Below are 22,381 nucleotides of genomic sequence, written 5' to 3' on the forward strand. Positions count from 1 at the left end.
CTTTGGAAAAAAATTTTTTTTTCCAACACCATAATATATTTTGCTTTGTGTAGCCCTAAGGCTGCAGTGCATATGTGCATGAGGCTCACTGTATAACTTATTTTTCCTTCAGCTGTCACACTCTCAGCAAGGTATGGAGCAGACTTTGGTAGATGACAGCAGGTAAGGCAAGGCTGACTGCAAACATAAGAAAAAGTTCTTGCATTCATATCACTGGGAGCACAAACAGTTTCAAAGAGAGAGGAAAAAGCCCTTTCCAGCAATTATTTTACTGTCCATATGTATTGCTGTAGGAGTTTTCCTTTTGAGCTTCTAGCAATGAATTTTATTGTGGGAACTATTATTGTTAGATTTGGGTAATATTTTTTAGAGAAAGCAGCTAACATGGCAAAATGCTGAGTTTGTTTTTTCCCCATGCCAAAACCACTTTCCCCAGGTTTTAAATCTGACATTAGAATCAGGCTGGAGTGGGTAGCTATGGTCATAAGCATTGCAGAAAGTTTCTGCCACCCCCTGAGTGGGCGGCCAGCAAACTGCAGTGCTCACTTGGGAAATGGGGTTTAACTTCTGGTATGGTCACCAAGGTTGTAAACCTGAATATCCTGCCTCTCATGAGCATACTGTACCCTCCATGTTATAAGAAACAGAGGATGAAGTGGTGGGAAAATGCCTCAAACCTTCTTGGCACAAGATGGCACAAGACCTTGAGTGGTTGAGCCCAGCACTTGAGGATAAGCTTCACTGACACTCTTGCTGTGAGCTGCTGTTGAATGGAAAATTACTGTAAGTGGGAGATGGCACAGCCCAGCTGTTTTCATTAGTCTTCACTGCCATGTCCTAAAAGAGAGACACAAAGCTCAGGAATGTTGCCTTTCAGCATGGTAAATATGTGCATAGTTACTGTATGGCATCCATAGAGGCATTACAGCCCTGCATAATAGTTCCATTTCAAGAGATATAAAAAAGGAAACCCTTGCATAATGTTTCATAATCACATATTTCATTCAAAATATGTCTATAAAGCCCAATTTTCCTGTCCTGCCAAACTTCTGCTCACAGTAAGGAAAAGCATGAGGCCAGCATAAGTCTCCCACGTCTTTTGTTTGCCTGACAGGCATGTGGCTGTGCAATGAGCTGATAATCAAAGGCTTTACATCAGAACAGCCATATTTTTTCTGATCCCTTCATAAAACATATAAGCCTCACAGAAATAATTCAAGTTTGAGTCTATGCTTCCAAAGGAGGTTTGTGGGTGTTTTGGTTTTCTAGGTTTTTGTTTGTTTAGTTGTTTGGTTTTTTTTTTCAAGGATGAAAACATTACCACCTAGTGGCAAGGCTTCAGAACACAGCAAGCCTAATGTGAAATCTTGGATCAAAAAATAGGTATCCTGAGTTTCTGTGCTTGACAGAACAAGAACAAGATGAAAAATAATTCTGAATTCAAACAGGCAGCAGAATATTGGGTGTAGATATGTCAGCATAGGGGTGAATTTCTGAAATTCTCAAGTTGATTCCTGCGGCTTGACAGCTACAACTGGTATATGCTGGTTGTAAAATTTCATCCCACCTGAACTGGACAAACACAGCACTTCCTCCAATTAACAAATAAAAGTGAGATGAACCCTACAATTAGGAAACTGACCACATGTTGTGCTTTTGCACATGGACTATTCAGACCAGGAAAATGAGGCTACAGGTGATGTAAAGAGGAGCTGGTGCTGATGAGAGGAGCCCCCAAAGTGAAGTAGCAATCTCAGAAAGAAGAAGCGAGTCTGGAAAAACAGCAGCATGTATCTGGCCTGAAGGCATAACCCAGCAGTGGGGAAGATGGAGGACACCATGGACAGCTTGCAGCCCATAATGCCTGAGGCTGTTAATGGAGAGCAGCAGCACAGCACAAACCAGCCCCAGACTTTCTGCTGGGTTGTCCCCAGTCAGTGCCTTGTCCCTGCTGAGAGGGATGGGGACACTTTGTGACCAAAGTGCTGGGGTCAGCCAGGGAGCAGGTGGCTCAGAAAGCAGAGTAAATCTCCTGTTTCTTAAATAAGCCCCAGTTAATCCAGAGCCACTACAGGCTGTTGTTCAGTGTGTCTCACCCATGAGAGCACCCTATTTCCAATTGATCCTTTTCAGCTAACTACTATTGCAAATTACTATGTATGGCTGAATTAATGAGGTTTCTCTTTATATTATCCAAACCCCTTGTTTAATTAGACTTATACACATGCCTACAATTTAACTTTTTTTTTGACATACTGCCACGATTTTGCACAATCTGTGATTAGGTGGATGTAACTCACTGAAAGAAGGTGTACATTGACTTCCTCTGGAGAAATTCAAGAACTGCCAGGCTGACATACAACCCTGACAGGGTTATTAATAGCACTGCTAATTTGATAAATCTGGCATTTTTCAAAGATTCTTCCATAAACAAGCATTTAATGCTTGACTAATATCTCTGTTGGAGTGGGTATAGAGTGGGATTCAGAAGGAATGCAATCTGTGGCAGATGTGTATTTGTGAAGTATCTTGCCTTCAGCATCTCTCTCAAATGATGTCCCACTTGTGCAATTCTTCAATTTTGCTTTTCTCTTGAAATTGTATATCCACAGAAGACATTAATTATAAAGAAAATTGGTGTCTCTTTTTGGAAACACCTTCTGGTCCTAGCAGTGAAACTCGTGGGATCCAGACACAAATGGAAGCATTTGTGTAATTATTATATCCAAACAATGGATTTTTCTTTCCATCAGGAAAATTATCTTATGTGAAAAACCCTTTGAAAGGCCACTGTTTGAGAGAGCAACTGATTTTTATAGGAGACCACCAGCCAGATCTTGAGAGGAAGTCAGAAATCACTGTGATTTCCCCACATTGTTAAAAAATGAAGTTTACTGTGATGCACAGTGAGAGTTGTCCTCTCTGTGAAAGCAACTAATCTTTCTTTTTAGGGAACCTGATTCTTAACTTACTGAGAAAAAAGGCAAACAGTACAGGTCCTCCCACAGGTTGCAGTTTTGCAGGCATTTTTCCTGTGCGTTGTCTGCTCTCCCAATGGACTGGTCTCAAAGGGCCTCTGAAGACATTATTAAAACATAAGTGTGATGTACTGACACTCTCGAATGTAGGAACTTGTCTGCAGCCTTTTGAAAGCTCCAGCCCCAGTGCTTGGGGGACAACAGTGATGTTGCAGTTGTGAAGTGGTTGCTCAGCTGCTAGAGAGCTGCTGAGCAGAAAGGAAAGCAGGCCTTGCCTGCATGGCTTGGGCTGGCAGCCTTCCTCTGTCAGGCACTGTCACAGAATTTGTTCTTCACACATAAGATGGATGGCCAAGAAATTCTCCTTTAGCCTCTCAGTGCCCAAATTTACTATTAAGTTTCCACAGATTAATGTATCAAAATGGTGATTTTTGGACCAGATTTAGCAGGGGCCCAAAACACATTTCAAAGACAGAGCTAAAACAAACCAATGAAACAAACAAACAAAAAACAAACAAACAAACAAAAACCCACCAAAAAAAACCAAAAACAACCCACCAAAAAAAAACCCTGTACCAAAACCACACCAGAAATACACATTTCATTAGGGATTCCATATACCTTTCTTTAGGGACTAAGAACAAGGAATAGTTAAAATATCCTATTTAGGAAGGGGAAGGCTCTGAGCATACTTTATAGCAGCCTTTGAATACTTAGAGAGGGCTTATAAGAAGGCTGTAGGGGGGCTTTTTACAAGGACATGCAGTGATAAGACCAGGGGCAATGGCTTTAAACCAAAGGAGGGTAGTTTAGATTAGATATACAGAATAAATTCTTTACTGTGAGGGTGGTAAGTCACTGGAACAGGCTGCCCAGAGAAACTGTGCATGTCCCATCCCTCAAGCATTCAAGACCAAGCTGGTGTGGTTAAAAGTGTCCCTGCCCATAGCAGGGGCAGGGGTGGAACTAGCTGATCTCTGAGAGTCCTTTCCAATCAAAGCACATTCTATGATTCTATAAAAGTTATCATTTTCTATCTAAAAGTAGGCATTTTCTTATCTCAAAATAAAGATTTCACTCAGTAGCAATTATGATCAGTCACTCTTCCCTCACAGCTATACACACTTAACTAAGGATACAGCATTTCAGTAGAGAAACCCAAGAGGTTGCCCAGGGAAGATGTGGATGCCCATCCCTGGAAATATTCAAGGACAGTTTGAATGGGGCTTTAAGTAACCCGATCTAGTTGAAGATGTCCCTGCTCATTGTAAGGGCTTGGGCTAGATGACCTTTAAAGGTCCCTTCCAATCCAAACTGCTCCATGATTCTATATGCTAGGCAAGAGTGACATCTACTGTCCATCAGCACCAGCAGCCCAGAGGGGATGCAGTGCTGTCCCACTGGCCAAAATCCTCACTGAGAGGGACCAATGCCTTAGCTCATTTCCACCCTCGGATTTTCAGATTGTACTCTCAGTTAAAATGAATGAGAGACAGTATTTTAGTAAATATTATTCAATCACCCAGACTTCTGGTTGATGAAGAAAAATGGAATTGGGAGCTGTAATTCCCAAGGCTAGGGCACACATGACCAAAGCAGTAGGACTAGCAACTCAACTGACTGATCAAGAAGGTGGGAGCTCTCAGTAGTTGGGGGTGTGTAACTAGAGAGCCAAATCCTTTTTCATTTTGAAGAGGAATCTGCAGGGAATGAGAATCTGGGCTGTGAAAATCAAATTAAATCAAATACATTGAAGCACTCTGATACTGACAATGGGTACAATCTAATCTGTGAACAGATCCCAAGGTCTCTCCATATGGACATGTGTGTGACCTTTGCCCTGTCCTATGCTGAAATACCACAGTGCAGACCTGAAGAAAAAGCTTTCCCATTAAAAACAAACCTGACAATTTGCTTATCAGAAATGAGATTAAACAGTAGAAATATTTTTCAGACCCCAAGTCAAGTCAAATGAGTAATTTCCAGATACAATTTTCTATCTAAATACAGGCTACTTTCTGCATCTGAATTCTCAATATAACCAGCACACAGACATGCACACAGCCATGCATATCCAGATCTTAGGTATTAAGAAAGAATATAAAGGACTGCATAATGCTGAGGACTAATAAAACAGAAAAATTAAGCTCTTTCAGCTGAAAATTTTGGTTTTGCAGCCTCATGAGAAACAGGGAGTGAACAGATAAGAACTCTCTAGCTGTGGAAAGGATTAGATGCAACACAGGGTAGCTTTCCTATAAGGTCTGTCTTTCCTGGAGCAGTAGGACACTTAGATACTTCTCATTCTTGAAATGATGGCTTAGTCTTACCCTTGACTTTTACAGCTTGTAGGCTTCATAGGAGCAAAAATCCTGGAGTCAAGGAGGTTGGCAGGGGCATCAGGAGGCTTCCAGTGCAATTGTCTGCTCCAAACAGGGTTGGCACTAATTTCAGACCAGGTTTCTCAGGACTGTGTCCAGCTGAGATTTGTAAATCTCCAGGGATGCCACCTGCACAACCTCTGTGGCTGGCCTGTTCCACCTCCTGGATGTCTTGAGGGAGAAAAGGTTTTTCTTACTGTGATCTCCAAATGCTTCCAACAAAATTTGACTGGATGACATTTTTGGGTTTTGGCCACAAAAAGGCAGTGATAGAGGCAATAAGGGAAGACACAGGCATTTTGAAACACCATTGGGCCAGCTGAGCATGCAAGGTGAAGACTACACAGACACCAAGAATATGCAGACACTGACAGACTGGCTCAGGCACTGCTTGGGATGAAGAAATGTTTCACAAGAGGTGATTATTATGCCTAGATCTGCACCCTCATCTGCTCTTTCACTGAACATGCTCAGTATTTGGTAACTGTGCTGGATGAGGATGTCATATGCAAGACTTTTATTCTTGTCTTCCAGTGAAAGGACACAAAGGCAAAGGCAGTCCATGGAAATTTTAGGTTTTTGCCTGAGCTAATCTTCCCACAGCATGAGATCTTCAAGAAAGAAAAATAAAACACACCAAAGACTAACATTTCCTGTCTCGCTGTACAAGGCCTCACAAATATTTTTGGCATTCTTCAATGATTTTGTTGTTTCATTCCAAGAAACATTTACAAAACATGTGGAAAAATAAATTGACAACAGACTTATGTCCCTGGAATATCGACATCTGACTTGCAGAGCTGCCATGCCCAGGAAGGGCATGGATCCATCCAGCATGCACCCATCTACCCTGCTAAGTCCTGCAGTCACAGTGATACATCCATGGGGGCAAAGATGTAACAACAAGGGAGAGAAATAGAGGTGCTGGCATCCACCAGGTTTTAGCAGTCTGAGTTTCCCACTGAGGGCAGGAAGGAAGTGCTCGGGGCAGGAAGGGCAATGAATAGCCGGAAGAACACATGGTGTAGGTGCCTCAGCAGTGAAAACTGCTAAGCTGCCAGTGCTCACAGGACATCTGCACCCTGGGAATTTTGTGCAGAATCAAAGGAAAAGGGAAGTTTTTGCCAAAGGAAAAGCTGTGTGTGTGGATGAAAATGTATGTGTGCGTTTTGTGCATGTTTTAAATCGCCTTGATGACAACTGGTGAATGCATTTCAACGGTAGACCCTTAAAAATCTCTCAACTGCAAGTATAAAACCTCTCTGTTGGGAAAAGAGGGGAGCAACATAGCAGGAAGGAAGCCTGTGGTCAAAGAAGTCAGGTGATATTTGTTGGGGGAATCAAGGACAATTAGTATCCACCCCCACTGATGCCCAAAACACTTTTGAAAACCTCATATCAGTCAATGTGAAATCTGGCAATCTGACAGATAACATCTTTGAAGTCTTCAGGATAAGAGACCCAAAACATAATGACAGTGTAATTTCAAAGTCATTCTTCACACAGCATGAAAATTGTTCAAAGCTGTTTATAGGGAGATTACACAATGGATCACATGGGATTTGTGTAAAAATACATGCTAAGGAACATCTCAATTTCAGCAAAGAATTTGAAATAACTAAATTATTTAAGAAAATCTCTTTCCAAGGAGAAAAAAGCAACCAGGTTTTGCTTGGAATGACAGCAGAAGCATCCCATTTATTTTCTGACAGAAGGAGGCAACCTCTAACAACTGAATCACTTTAAGGTATTTGTATTTTGGCAGCAAGCTGGTGACCACACAGCCCACCACAGTCATACCTGAAAAGCAGGAGAGATACCCTGACAAGGGGCTATGCTATGGAGGCTTTCCTTGCTGAATTTGTGTGGCAGCAGTTGCTTTGCTGCATAATTTCACTGCTCTGTATGATAAAAGTGGGCAGCACAATACATTCTTTGTTCTGTTGCTGCTGATGCAGCATCAGCATGAGTTTTTTGTGATTCTTAGACCCTACTAATTGCAATTTTTCTTTCTGCTTTTCCCACTCTGGGTGATGGTTTCCTAGCCCAGTACATCTCTTTATATTCCCATCTCCCCACCAGTAAGAGGTGGAGGGGAAGATTTTCTCAGTTTTTAGAATTTTCAAGGGAACAGGGATACAAGGATCTCTCCTCCCATCTCTCCCCCATGGCAGGGCAGAAAGTGCCCAGCATCATCAGCTGGAGCTCCAGTCACACTAAGAAGGAATACCTTAGTGATGAGCAGATAAAGAGACAGAAAAGCAGGAAAGATTCACGGATTGCTGCAAGAGAATGTTAGGGCTTGGAAGGGTGGAGTGTACAGAACAGTCCACCCCTGACACCTCAGCAGAGTCCTGAGGCAGCTTGGGCAGAGCCGACTGGTGCATGCACACTGGGGGTGCCTGGGGTGTCTGTGAGTCTGGTACTGCAGGCAGAGATGTGGCTCCAGCCAGAGATACAGAAACCCAGCATGGAGGCTGCAGGACATAAAGTTCCACCTCACAAAGCCAGTGGCAGGATGAAGAATAGGTAGAGAAGGTCGGATGTTATCCCAGAATGCCTAAGAGACAAAACAATCAGGAAGAAGTGTGAAAGAGGATTGGATTATTAAATTTAAATATTTCCACAAACACAAAACAGCAATTGCTAAATGGGCTTCTCTCTCCTTAGAGCAGAGACACACATGAAGAACTTGAAAGGCTGAAAGTACAAACTAGAGAGTCATACTAAAATCTAAATGTGATTTCAACTGTGGGCATGATTTGCCATTAGAAAAAAATATCAAAGGAATAAGAGGATTTTCTCTCTCTCTTTTCAAATCAAAATTGTCCTTCTAGTAATAACTAATAAAAACGCCCATGCTTAATACAAGTTATGGGAATTCAGAGCTAAAATCCTATGGCCTTGAGTGTACATGGTCTTGGGGATACAACCTTTAGATTGTATTTTCTAGAGCCTTCAAACCCTATGAATCTGTCCTGCAAAGTTGTCTGACAATATCATCTCATGTTTCTCTGTGACTGTACTAATATTTATGCAAGAGACACTCAACAGTGGTTCAAAAATTCCAAAGGTAAAGTACCATATTACTACAGGCAATTGTTTGAGTAGCTACCCACCCCCACAAAGAATTACTTGTTCCTCACTGCCACCCTGGACTGGCATATCTTAAGCTACACTGATGCCAGGAATCTCTTCCAATGAATGGGATCACGACTATCACCTGTTTCTGTTTAAATATGCTCTCAAATAAACTAGTCAAAGAAAATCTCTAAAGCCTCAATGTCTTGCAAGGCATGTCGCAACATCTCCCAGTATACCATTTACTCCTGAAGCTCTTTTCCAGCTATTCATAACTTTTCAAATCTTTTTCTGAACTACAAACACTAAATCTGAGATGAAGAATCCAAGTAATGATGCCATTTTAATATAATTTGAATTGTAATTCCAGAACAATATCCAGTCTTCCAAAATACCATACCAGAGCAGAAAATTGTTTCTTAGACAATGAAGTGAAAAATAATAAAAAAACCCCTATCTCCTATATATTGACAAGAACTCATAAGTAAAATGCAGAAAGTCCTTCATCCAGGTGTATGGGGATAAGCTGGAACTCCTGACTTCACATGCTTGGCCTCTCCATGACTCCCCATATGCTCTTTATAGCATGTACAATTTCCATGATGCAGAGTACTGAAATTAGTACCATCTGGCACCTGGTCACATGGTAAAACAGTGATTTCAACCCTTTCTGCAGACAACGGTCGTTCATATCACCTATTACTCAGGAATTTAGAAATCCAAAAGTAATGCTCAATCTCAAGGTGATGTTACATTATTTATACCAGAAAGAGTTAAGGAGAATAGGTTGTTTATGACATAAGCCAAAAATGGCATGTGAAAATTGCAAATACTGAAAGCATCAGGTAAACAGGACAGTTATGCAACCATTTAAGAAGTTTTATTTATTAAATGGTTTGAGCCTGATTCATCATTACATTATGCAGCACATAATTGCTCATATCTCCAGGTTCACATCTCTTATCATCATGAGAAATAAATAATACCTTCACATGAGATCTGAGATGAAGTTCAGTGCTGGAAAGGATTCAAGTTTTTTTCAGCCTCATCTAAACATTTCTCTCTCAAGATAATAACTTTCCTACCTGTTCACAGAAGTTTGCAAATATTTAATCAAAATCAAATCTGGAATGCTTATGCTTTTGAAAGTGATTTCTTTCCAAAAAAGGAGAAGCCTGGAACCAGCTTAAAGATCACTGCTCTGAAACAAGGTGGAAGTCCATGCAGAGCAGTCAGCACAAGTCAAAACCTTTTGAAGAGAAGATTAAGCAAAACATGCAAATATTGGGGTTACAGGACATCTCTGCAATCATAAAATCATAGGATTATAGAATTATTTGCATTGGAAGGAACCTTTAGAGATCATCTAGTTCCAAACACTATGTCGTGAGGGCACCTCCCACTCAACCAGATCCCCACTCAACCTGGATTTGACCACTTCCCCACTGGATGGGGCATCCACACCTTCTCTAGGCAACCTGTTCCAGTGTCTCACCACTCTCAGAGTAAAGGATTTCTTCCTTAGATTTAATCTAAACCTTCTCCCTTTCAGTTAAAAGCCGTTCTCCCTTGTGCTATCACTACCTGTCATAATAGGGTCACAGCAGGGTCATTGTAGCAAGAGCTACACACTGGAAAAGGGAGTAATCCCATAAAATCTTCAAGGTCCACACCATGGTTACACTGGAATCTCTAGGTGGGCCATGCTCCCTCCAATTCACTCTGCACAGGCAGTGAAACCCCTGTTGTAAGACACACAAGAATAAGCACTTCTTCATCTCCAAAGGAAGATGGGATTTGTGCCAGACCCTTCTTGAGAGCTGGTCATCACATTCAAGGAAGTACTGGTTTTTCTCCTGCTTTATTGCCTAGTTATTTAGGGACTGCAAAATACTTCAGATCACACTGCAGGCTGGATATTTTTATTAAACATAATCAAAAGGAGCACATAGTTTGACACAGGCTTCTTCATTCATATAATCATGGAATAGTTAAGATTGGAAAAGACCTCCAAGATCACCGAGTCCAACCTTTGATTGAGCATCACCATGTTGACTAGCTTAACACTAAGTGCCAAGGCCAGTTGTTTCTTGAACATCTCCAGGGATGATGACTCCTGTACCTCCTTGGGCAGCCCATTCCAACATCTAATCACACATTCAGTGAAGAAATTCTTCCTAATTTCCAACCTGAACCTCCCCTGCACAGCTTGAAGCCGTTTCCTCTTGTCTGACCACTGGGAGAGAAGAGGCCAACCCCCACCTTGCTGCAGAGCAGACAGCTGCAGAGCACAAGTTGTAGAGAGTGATAAAGTCCCACCTCAGCCTCCTTTTCTGCAGACTAAACACCCCCAGTTTCTCCAGTTACTCCTCACATCACTTAATATCAAGACTGCTCTGAGTAAGGGTCATGTTCCTTCTCTGGACACACTCCAGCTCCTCAATGTCTTCCTTGCAGTGAGGGGCCCAGAGCTGAAGGCAGCGCTTGAGATGTGGCCTTGGCAGGGGTGAGTACAGAGGAACAATCACTGCTCTGTCCTGCTGGCCACACTATTGCTGATACAGGCCAGAATGACCTTTGCCTTCTTGGCCAATGGCACATTCTGGATCATGGTCAGCTGGCCCTTGACCAGATCCTTTTCTGCCGACCAGTTTCCCAGCCACTCTTGGCCAAACCTGGAGTGTTGTATGGGATTGTTGTGACCCAAGTGCAAGACCTGGAACTTGGACTCACTGAACCTTCTAAATTTGACTTCAGCCCATCGGTCCAGCCTCTCCAGATCTCTCTTCAAAACCTTTCCTCTGGCCTCTGGACAAGTCAGCAGAAAATGAATGAGTCGTGTAACATGGTCAGGGTAGTTATCTGTCATTCATGCAATCCTTTTCTCCATCAAAACCTACCTCCACCTGGGTTGCCCTCACAATCACCTGGCCTTAAATATCTCTCCCAGGCACAAGACCCATTTCAGCCCAGGTTTCACAGTCCTTGCTCTTCTCAGTGTCAGACCCATCCATGCAGAGGGACAACACATTCCCAGTTTGGAGAGCTCTGCTCTCCTTGAGAGGCAAGGGTTTGGTCTGAGATCCCACCATCCACCAAGCTCTCTGCAGAGAAGTTCCTGCCAGTTCAAAACCCTGCTCTTTCTGCATCCTTCCCCTCATCTCCCACCTCTCCTGTGCTCTGGGACTTGGAAGATGGGTATTCCTTGAGACAGGCACTGAGCTGGTGCTGCCTCTCACTGCCTGGGTGCTGCTGGCTTGCCTCCCTCACTGAGGCTGGAAGCAGCCCTAGCAAACCACTCCAGCCCAACTGGGCAGGGTACAGGCAGTCCCAGTCCATTCTGAGAGTGAGACAGGGTATGTCTCATGTCCCAAGCAGGTATTGGAGGCCAGATTGGAGGACAGGTGACACCAGGACAGCCCTGCTGCTGGGGACATGGCTGCTAGTCTGCAGGTAGGTAGGTGAGAGGGGGCAGAGCTGCTCTCACTTATCACCATGGAGCCCATGCTGTCCTCACCTGGCAGAAACCTGGGAACACAGTCAGAATGTTCCCACAGCTTGCCTGATAGCCCATGGGGGCTTTCTCAACCAGTCTCACTGCACAAACCTGTGGAATTTAAAAGAAAACTGCCAGCTGGAGTAACATACTTAAGAAACCAACTGTGAAGAGAAGACAACACTAAGGGTTTATAAGTAAAATGCATATTTTGATTTAGAGGTAGAAACTTGGAGGCAGGGCAAAGTGGAGAGAGTTAAGTAAAGGGTTACAACATGATGGAAGTATGGAACAAATTAAACTTACCCAAGATGTGCCCAACACTTGAGTTAAATCCACATGCTCTTTCTGCATGAAAATATCTCCTGAATTATAAACGATAAGGAGGGCTCACATCTTGATCCCAAAGTATATCATTTGTGTCTTTTAAATCTAAGTCAGTTGAAGAGTTGAACACTGCGAGCCAAATTCTATTTAATTTATTCAGCAACACATCTGTGTGAAATATAGTCCAATTACAGGCACTAGGTTACTTTGCCATGGCTGCAGCCATTTGGCTTTTATTTCCAGCAGGCTGTAATTAAATTATCGCAATGCAGAAGCAGACAAGTTTCTCTTATACGTGACTGCAATTAAAGACATGCAATCACAACATTTTTTAAAGTGACTCCAATCAATTGGTTACAGTAAAGAATACCATGTAATAAAGCAGTGACTCCACCATTAAGACTGAAAGAGGGTTTCTATTTCAATAATCTAGTTCCCTTCTAGTTCTGCTTTTGGATAATTTATTTAAAGTTCATTATGTGTCTACAGCATATATCATTTGCCCTCAGCCTGGGCTGCAGAAGTGCCATTATGGCCAATTACTTAGTGTGATAAAATCTGCCACAGTACAAACTGTTCCTTTATTAGATTTAAGTTTTGTCTAAACTCCATTTGTAATTCAGACAGCAAAATAACAAGGCCAACAGCAAAGACTCACTGTCTTCTTCCTTTGGTCGCTGCTGTAACCTGTTGTAACCTTAGGGCAGTTCAGAACTGACACCCCACACCCACATGCTTTTCTTGCAATGCTTGTGCCCATTTTGTGTTTCCATATCCAGTGCAGGGCTTGGGGTGTGGTCTGGCCTCTGAGGGAGTTCCTTGACCTGCATCCAGCCACAACACGAAACACATGGATAGTGAAGGCTCCAAAAGCCCCTGAGGGCAAGTGGCCACCAGTAGGGACTGCATGGTTGAGTGCCACTGATGTGCTTTTGGTGATCACAGGCATTTGCCCTCCAGCCTATGGTTTGCTTCAACAGCACGCTGGTTGGTGGTGAGCAAGCTGCTGACAGAATGAAATTCTCCCAAAAGCACAAAGGAAGTGGTGTGGGGAGCAGCTCCCAGCCATGCCCTTCAGCTGGCTCCCTAGCTGTGCACTGGGAACAGCAGGATGGGCACAGCCCTGGTGCTCCCAGCGCGAGAGCACAGCACAGCTTAGGCAGGGTGTAGCTGCTGCTGCCAGCCTGGTTAGCCATTAGCTGCAGCAGAGGCTTCAGTTTTGTTTGGGAATGATGGAATTGCTGCACAACTGTGAAGTAGGACCACTGGATTTATCCAAACTTCTCCTGCACCATCCCCAGCCATGACAAGGGGTTTAAAACTGTTTTGCTCTTTAAAAACCATTGCCAGTGTTTGGCATACATCTTTTCAAGCTCCAGCTTCAGTTGTCAAGGTATTTTAAATATGTTTCAACCAAATGTTCTACACAAATTTGAATCCAAATCCTGCAACCTTTTTCTGTGGGATCTCACAAGTGAGGGTAGAAGCTACAGCAAGAAAATTCAGAGTGAAGCAAGAAACAGAAGCAGTGATTCAGTAGGATCCATTTTAACAGATCCAGGCCACAATAATTTGAGGACAGGCATCATCCTATAAGACACTGCATTCCTCTGGAAAAAAATATTCTAGATGTATTCATTTTCTTCCAGCAGAACATACACTCCATTTTAGAAGAGGGCACTTCTTCACAGAAAATGTATTTACTGAATGCCATGTTAACACTTATTTGCTATGTGCATCAGTGACTGTCTATTTTCTGCTGTAGAGACTGTATACCAGGCTGTCTTTATGTTCCTCGAATCCTGCTCATGTCCCATATTGTATCTTGCAATTGGCTGCTTTACAAAATTGGATGGATTTATTTTGATGTTTCAGAAAATTTCTATCTAAGACTAATGTCAAAGCAAAACACCATTTAAAGTTTTTACAGGGACGGAAATTTACGTAGCAGCTAACAACAAGCCTAAAAATAACTTATTTGTTGGCAACATCAATCTTGTTAATGAACTAAAATAATGAAATATTCCTCTACCACTGGTTTCCAAGAAGCAAGAAGAAAAATGTAAAAAAATCTACCAACTCAAGTAGCAAAAAAAAAAAAAAAAAAAAAAAGTTTTGAAAACTCTTCAAAATCCACCTTTTTTTGGGGTGGGTTTTTTTTAATGGAACAGTTATGTTCTGGAAATTACCCTCTATACTTTTGGTCAGTAACATAATACAACTAATCTGTCCTTCTTCTCCATTTGACCCCTGATGAGAGCAGAAAGTGAACATTGTATACTAGGGGACACACCTCAAACACTGTGAAATGCCTTCTATTACAGCTTCATTGTGCCTGTGTTGGCCCTTTCTGGAAATATCCATTTTAAAATAAAATTTGGTGTATCTAGATATGATAAAAGTCCTCTAGATCAAGATCAATTCTTAACACAGCAAGGTCTTTCCTTATCCATAAAAGTCACTTTAATAGGAGCATTGATGAGCAGCTCAAAGGAAAGACCTGATTTTAAGTTGTTTTTAATGAGAAGTGAGGAGTCTTATCTGTCAGTGACACTAAACATTTCTGTCTTTCTTAACAGCTCAGGAGAAAAAAATGAACACAACAAATGACAACTTATCCAACTCCATCACCTAGCAAGACACTGAAGTTGATTCTCCCAAAGGCACTGTGTGGAAGTTGGTCTGAAGACTTTTATGTCTTTCTGCTGGGCTTCCTGGGACATTTCATTGTCATTTGTGTTTACAGCTTCAAGATGAGATCTTGAAAGACCAGCACCCTAATCAGGCTGAACCTGGCACTCACAGACCTGCTCTACCTCACTGGCCTTCCCTTCCTGATGCACTACTGTGCTACTGGGGAACACTCAATTTTTGGTGAATTCACATACAAGTTCATCTGCTTCAGCTTCCCCTTCAAATTGTGCAGCAGAATCCTCTTTCTCACCTGCTTCAGTGCCTTTGTGGTGATGTTTGACACAATGAAGTTCTCCCACATCCAGAGGAAGTGGTGGACAGCAGTGGCTCGCACAAGCATTTGGTTGATGGCACTGGAAGCTGTCAGCCCTGTCATTTTTTGATCTCTTCAAAAGGGACACAAAACAAAGTCCTCATGCCTCAACCTGACCAGCTCTGCAAACCTGGGCACAATCAGGTGGCTGCTGACCAGCCTGGCCTTCTTCTGGCCCTCACTGACAGTGACTCTGTGCTATGGGCTCATCCATTTGCACCTTGGCCATTGGCCCCTCATATGGGCTTGCTACAAACAGAAGGCTCTAAGACTTGCTGTTGTCCTCTTGGTGGTCTTCCATGTGTACTTCCTTCCCTTCCATGTCTTTTGGGTGGCTCTGTTGCCTAAGATTGGAAGAAAAACATTCCAAACAATATTAGAATTGATAACATGAGGAGCAGTCTTTTAATGAAAGCTTTCATTAAAGACTTTTCATAAAAGACATTAAAAAAGACTGCTCTTCATGTTATCAATTCTATTATTGTTTGGAAAGTTTTCCTTTCAATCTTAGGTAACTGCTCAGGTTAACTACAGTTGTGTCCAGCCAGCTGTCACATGGAGAATGAAGACACTCTGCCTACTGTGTCTCTCAGCCACCAGCTCCACTCAACACATGTGGTAACCTGTTGCTTTATGTCACAGTGGGAGACAACTTCCAGTAAGCCATGTGCTCTCCTTCAAGGTGTAAGTGGAGCAAATATATCCAGGAGCAAAAACTACATGACCAAGTCAGAAATCACATTAAAGTTGTGAAGGAGTCCCTTGAAGTAAATTCCAGCAAACCCATGATGGCTTTGGTGCTCTAAGCTCCTAAGACAGTTGTGTTGGTATGACAGCAAGAATTGCATCTGACTTTGCCCTCTCCCTGCAGCAGAAGACTTGTCAAAAAGCTTTCCTGGAAGCAGCTTTATATACACCTCTCCTAGCAACCAAAGAAAGAGGAAGGAAAAGACAAGACTAAGCCACCTTGAAGGCAAAATTTAAAACCATTCAGGCAAAGACATTTGGTAAACACAGGGTTCTCTAGCTCTGGGCTTTGCTATTCATTCCAGAAACATGGAGAGCTTAGTCTGGACATGAGAACAACTTCGAATGATTTCAGTGTTGCCACTGATGGAATGCTTTGTTTATTACAGCCTAAGTAAAACATAGCAGATATTGTCATGGTTGCTGAAACCACTGAATTGCACACCTAGAATGCTCCTAGATAAATCAGATGTTTTCAGATTGGATAGAAGTTCAATGAACTTCATCAGAGGGCACTGAGCAATTTAATGGAGAAATCTCTTAGCCTAGGGGAGGATGGGAGGAATAGAAGAGGCAGACCTACATGGTGACTACAAGGCTATATAAGTATATATAAATATATATATACATATCTGAAAAAATTGAGAAAAAATTAATTAAATCATATTAGTCTACAAAAGATGATTATAGATGAGTACTAGCCTCTACGAATCTATCAGCTGTGTATAATCCTAGATCATTCTGATTTCCTACTACAACAAATTAACAGGCTCATACATGAAGGATAGGAGAATGTCACATATCTTAACTCTCGAAAAAATTTCTCAAGTTTTGGCTATCTGAGATGACTCTCTTATCATAAGCTAAGGAAACAGTTTGGAGGAAACTACTTTTACTAGTTCCAGAGTTCATGCTCAGAGTCAAAGTATTAGTGATTTACTATCAGAGTAGGGGGGATCCACAGAGTGAGGATTTGACCACTCTGTCCTGGGTTCAGGAGTATTTAGTGTTTTCATTATCAAACTGGATGATGAAATAAAGTCTGGCTCTTCTAATTACATATTTACTTGAAGCTAAGAGGACAAAATTAAGCTGACAAATTACAGCTATGATCTGCAGAGACACAGGCTGTTACTAAACAGTAACAGGTACAAAGTTTATGCTTAAGTATAAATAATGAATTGTGCAAGCACAAATGGAGGGAAAAAAAAAAAAAAAAAAAGAAACCATTATTTAGATAGCTGTTATCATTCTATTGCAAAGGTTCCATACTGTTATCTCCTTATTGCAAGAGTTTCATACCTTCTCGGTGTTTCCCATGGGCAACCCCTCTAAGCACTGACTCTTCCTTCTCACAGCAGCCAACTAATGCCAATTCCCCTCAACCACCCAACCCACTCTTTTATAGCACTCTTCTTCTTATTGGCTACAGCTGTGGCCTGGTAAAGTCAGGCCTGCTCCTAATCTTTAATAATTGGCCCAGCTGCAACTCCTTAGGGGTAAGATTACTTTCTATACTACCTTTATTTTCTTATATCCTATCCCCCTGTGGGTAGCAGTTTTGTAGAGAAAGATCTGTGGATATTGTGAATCATGGGCTGGACAGGAGCTGACAGTTTCAGTGGGCTGACAGTGTCTGCTGTAGCAAAAGAGCAGATGTATAAATAAAAAATAGTATTTATGATGCCTTGTGGATATTTAAAATATCTCGTGGATACTTAAAACTTTGTTAAAGGACCATCCATCAGATATGTCTTTCAGAAGCACTGCCACAGACCTTTTGAGATGTTTTCTAGTTTAATTTCTCTTCTTCTGCACTGTTGTCAAAGGCCAAATTTTACAGGTTGCCAGTAGGTAGTGATCAATCATGGTCAAGCATCCTGGTTTCACACATGCATGGTTAATTCAACCCCAAAAGTTACACAACACGAGGTGATTCACACAAAATAAAATATTAAAAAAATAAAATAAATATTTTCTGACATAGATTCATTACATCCCGACTCTCCAACATAGGTAAAAAGTACAAACATGCTGCACAAATTCTCTTCTTCCACATCAGTAAAAGAACAAGATGTGTCTACCACTTACACATATACATCTGAAGGAGTGGATTAAAAATTATCTTTTTTGCTCTGTCAGAGCATTTTTAATTCTTGTTCTCAGAAGCTCTTCCCTCTCTAGCCCAAGACAAGCTTATCACACACAAGCAGAAGCTCTTCAGTATAACTACATGTTCAATATAAAATGAAGCAGCTGAAGGAAAAAATTGGGAAATTGAAGTGTTCAAGGCTTTCCATCTCTAGCAGCAAGAATGACAGTCTCACAGTGACTTGGAGAGGGGCTATCTTTTTTGTTCCCTCCTCTCTCTCCTTAATAAAGATGTTGTTTGCTTGCCCTCTTCCTACCTCATCTGCTCATCCACCACATCTCCTAAATTAGTTTGGGTTAAACTAGCTGATTTCAAAGTGCCAAAGTAGATCAGTGCATAGTCATGGAGCTGTAGTACACTGATGGGGAAAAACCTCCAGGGGAAGGGCAGTCATGGCTCCCAGGAGCATGGCTGGGTCTGGAAAAGGAGAGAAGTTCAACCTTAGCACAGACACTTTTAAAGGATTCAAGGACTGCTCAGGTGCTCTGCAGGACTGAGAGATCATTATCTCATGCACCTCATTCCTTTTGCTTACTGTGAAGCTCGATAGCTTCTATTTTTAGCTGCTGTTAGGTTTACTGCTGAAACAAGGATAAGTGCTTCAATTGCAGTAAATAGGAGACACTTCTCAGGCTCTGTACACAGTGTGACAATATAGCTACATAAATTACTGCACTATTGCAGGCTAATTCACACCACTGCCATGCTCCAGTGAGCAGGCTCCTCTCAGAAGTCTCTGGTAGGTTTGTCTGCAAGGACAGTCACATCAGCTCAAGCACCTGCCAGCAGGCTGCCCTCTGCCTGGGACTGCACAGGGACCAAGAGAGCAACTCTGCAAGGCAAACCTCTCAAGAGAATGTCAGCTCTGATGACATTAAAGGTGAAACTTGGGAGCTGCCAACTGTTTCTGTAGACAAGTCAAACCTGATTCCTCACAGTGACTCATGCACTGTCACAGATTGCAGCAGAGGTATTTTCTACTTTTGTTTGTTCAGGTAGGCAATCAGCAATTTTTTTTCCTTTTCTCCCCAATTCTTGTGTTCCCAAAAGAAATAAAAGCAAAAAGGCCTTCCTCATATTCAAACCTCCCAGAGAGCAAAAATACTGACAGTAATGTCCTGCATAAAAGAGAATTCACAAAATCTGTTCTAATCTGGCTGCTCTGCAGAACACCTAAGGAGAGAGTTGTGTAGAGGACTGCATGTAGCCTCAAAATGAATAGCTGGGTAAAGAGCTAGTGGAGAGAAAGGTTAAAACAGCTTGGAAATGGTCTACTTTGACAATGTCTGTGTTGGATATTGCTGTGAAAGCAGGCTTCAATTTTGTCCTGATGTAATGGTGTGTATATATATATATCTATATATCTATATAGATGTATATTTATATCTGGGGTGCTGCTGCAGCAGCTGTGCAGTGTAACACTGCACAGAGCCATGATCCACCACACCTAGTGCAGGGCAGTGCCAGGCTCACCACTGAGTCATTTAGACCTCACATGGATGCTGCCATTTTGCTGATAAGGCTAAGTGAGCAAAATGAGCTTTGAATGACTGCTTCCATCTGCCAAGATTTTCTGCTGTGAAAATGCAGGTTGAGTGAACCTAAACTTTAAAGCAGCAAATGACTTTTTTGAGCACATCACTGTTCAGGTCCTACCAGCTCTGAATTCAGTTTGCTTTTCCCTGCCAGCAGAAAAGGAGTAGAGATGTAAAGGAAAATACTTCATGTGCTCCCTTATGTTTTGTGACAGTAGAGGCATTCAACAGTGCCAGCTGATGCCACTTCAATGTAAATGCCCCACAATTGAGTCAAGAAGGTGGAAAACCCATTTATACTAAAGAAAATGTATTTCAAGGCCTGTTTTTAAAATAGCACCTGGAAGAGAGCAGTATTTCTAACTGAGGTGTCTTTCTGACTTGATGCCCTAGCCCACAGAGTGCTGGGGTAGAGGGCAGAGTGAGTTGGATGCCTCCTAAAGCAGGAGAAAAAGTTGCATTCCCACTTTCAGTCAGAGCTGTACTTTGGAGAAAAGGAGAAGGAGACAATTAAAGTTGGTAAACCAAGATTCATATATTTCCAAAACAAAATTTAAAGCTGAAATGCTGATTTTTTTAAATACACAGAAGAAAAATGATTTTTCAGAGCTGCTGCAGGCAAGTATAAGGCACACTATGTTTGATTCATCCTTGCTGGAACCTTAAAAGGCACTTGAATTATAAGGTGTGTTACCTTCTAAGATTACTCCTTGGTTTCTTTACTCCCCAAAAGGGTTGATATCACTGATTTCTAAACCAAAAGAGAGATGGTTGCCTGGAAGCTATAGTACCAGTGATGCTCTCCACTCTTAAAAGAAAAACAAAATTTCTGAGTTTCTGTGTTTGTTTATTGAAAAAAAGAAAAGTGTAATTTTCATATAACTTTATTAATTTCCTTCTATTTTGTAAAATAGTGCAAGAAGATGAGGTGAAGCAGAAAAAAATGCAACTTTGCACACAAATGTCTAATGCCATACTGAATGCTAATAAAACAAGCAAGAATATATAGTTCCTTGAGAAATCTTCCTTTATGTGTTTTTTTAAAACCCAGTTGTATTTCCAGGATGATCCCTGCTACCCAGGCCAACAAACCTGATAGCAGGTTACTCCATCTTTCCCTTCACTACACCCAGCTTAAGACACATTCAGTTGTTTAAGAGCCATCAGTTTTCTGGAAAAGTGATTAGGAAATTGATTTTGTCCCTTCTAGCATTTCTGCCAAAACCTTTGTGGTTCCCATTTCCCCTGAATGGCACAAGATGAGTGGCTGAATCCCAGGACCTTTCCAAGACAACTCCTGTGCAGAATTGGTGCTTTCCTGGCAGATCTATGACAAAGTGATTTGGTATTACCCTGAGAACACCCTGTGATATTCACACATCTCTCCTCTAATTTTCAAGGACTTTCATGGCACCAGCTACTGTGCAAAGTGATGCCCTGGACCTGCAGCTTGCAGGGACAGTAAACACCTTCTCTGTAGGTGCCTCAAAGGGTATCCAAGGTAAAAACTCCAGCTCTGCTCTGCTTACAGATCTGTAAAGCTGGGGGAAAAAAGGAGGCAGCTTGGCACAAAGCAGGAAAGCATTATGGGTGGATTTATTTCCAGTTCCCAAATGATCCCAAAGGGACAATTTTCCACTGAGTGAGCCAGGCTGGCCCATCACTTATGGCCTCAGCAATGAAGAAGACCTGGCAGACAGTGGCACACAAATGCACTACGCAACAATTTCAAGCATAAATCTTTTGGGAAATTTTCTTTTCCCTTCAATTCATGATGTTTTTTATCAACAGAAAGTTATCTTAACAGACAAGGCAGCAGCACCTGCCTAGAGGAGTTTCCTCACATTACCTTTCTGCTAGTAAGCTGCTCTGAGATATTTATATATCATCCCTATTTTACAGGTGATGAAACTGAAGCACAGGGGAGTTAAGTGACTTGCCTCCAGTCACAAAGCAAATTAGCAGCCAAGTGGGGAAGAGATCACTTCTCAGCCCAGAGCTTTTACAAAGTGCATTTTAGGCTTAGGGAAAGATTTTCAAGGGAGTCTCGATTGCTCAGTGGTGGCACTTCAGTAATAAAAGTTGAGTTAGAGCAGTGTCTGCACTACTCAGGCCCTACTTCATCCCCAACATCATACTCTGTGGAAGGAGCACTCCTATTTTCTTTCAGAGAAGATTTTGGGGAACCAGCTCACCAAAGCTGATTGACTACCACTGTGTGTGACCTTAGCCAAGAGCCAGTAACTAATAGCTGTATCCATCCCATTTACAGGTTTCTATCAAATGTTTTCTAATTTGCAGGGGTCTCCTATTTACTGCAATTGAAGCACTTATCCTTGTTTCAACAGGAAAATATTAAAAAAATACTGCTAATAAAAATATTAGCAGTCCACAAAATATTAGCAGTACACAGGGAAACCTTTCTGGCTGAAATGTGTGCGTGGCACCACGGGTTGGGAGGTTGTTCTTTGTGGGGTGCAAAGGTCAGAAATAGGTTCCACAATTAGCCAGCTGCCTTCACCCAAGGGAAGGGTGCCACTGCTGGCCATGCATGTGTGCCAGCTCTGGGAGAGCACATGGGTCCTGCTATCATTCCTCAGAGCTGGGCCAGGCCCTCTCCCTGGAGACACTAACCCACATCCATGCTCTGCCTTCAGAACTTTTCTTCTGCTGTGAG

The 22,381-nt window shown here is 42.0% G+C and overlaps 1 protein-coding gene across 1 annotated transcript in view; it reads left to right on the forward strand.

Annotated features, from left to right (window-relative positions):
• The window catches only part of LOC129134691 (2-oxoglutarate receptor 1), a 36,859-nt gene extending 16,134 nt beyond the window's left edge, over positions 1–20,725 (forward strand). The window contains 4 exon segments of the mRNA XM_077173552.1: positions 113–162; positions 14,843–14,929; positions 14,932–14,955; positions 14,958–20,725. Coding sequence (XP_077029667.1) covers positions 153–162; positions 14,843–14,929; positions 14,932–14,955; positions 14,958–15,664 — 828 coding nt within the window. The 5' untranslated portion in view covers positions 113–152 and the 3' untranslated portion in view covers positions 15,665–20,725.
• The last annotated feature ends 1,656 nt before the right edge of the window (positions 20,726–22,381 follow it).

The sequence above is a fragment of the Agelaius phoeniceus genome, chromosome 2 (assembly GCF_051311805.1).
Source record: "Agelaius phoeniceus isolate bAgePho1 chromosome 2, bAgePho1.hap1, whole genome shotgun sequence".
Classification (NCBI taxonomy): domain Eukaryota; kingdom Metazoa; phylum Chordata; class Aves; order Passeriformes; family Icteridae; genus Agelaius; species Agelaius phoeniceus.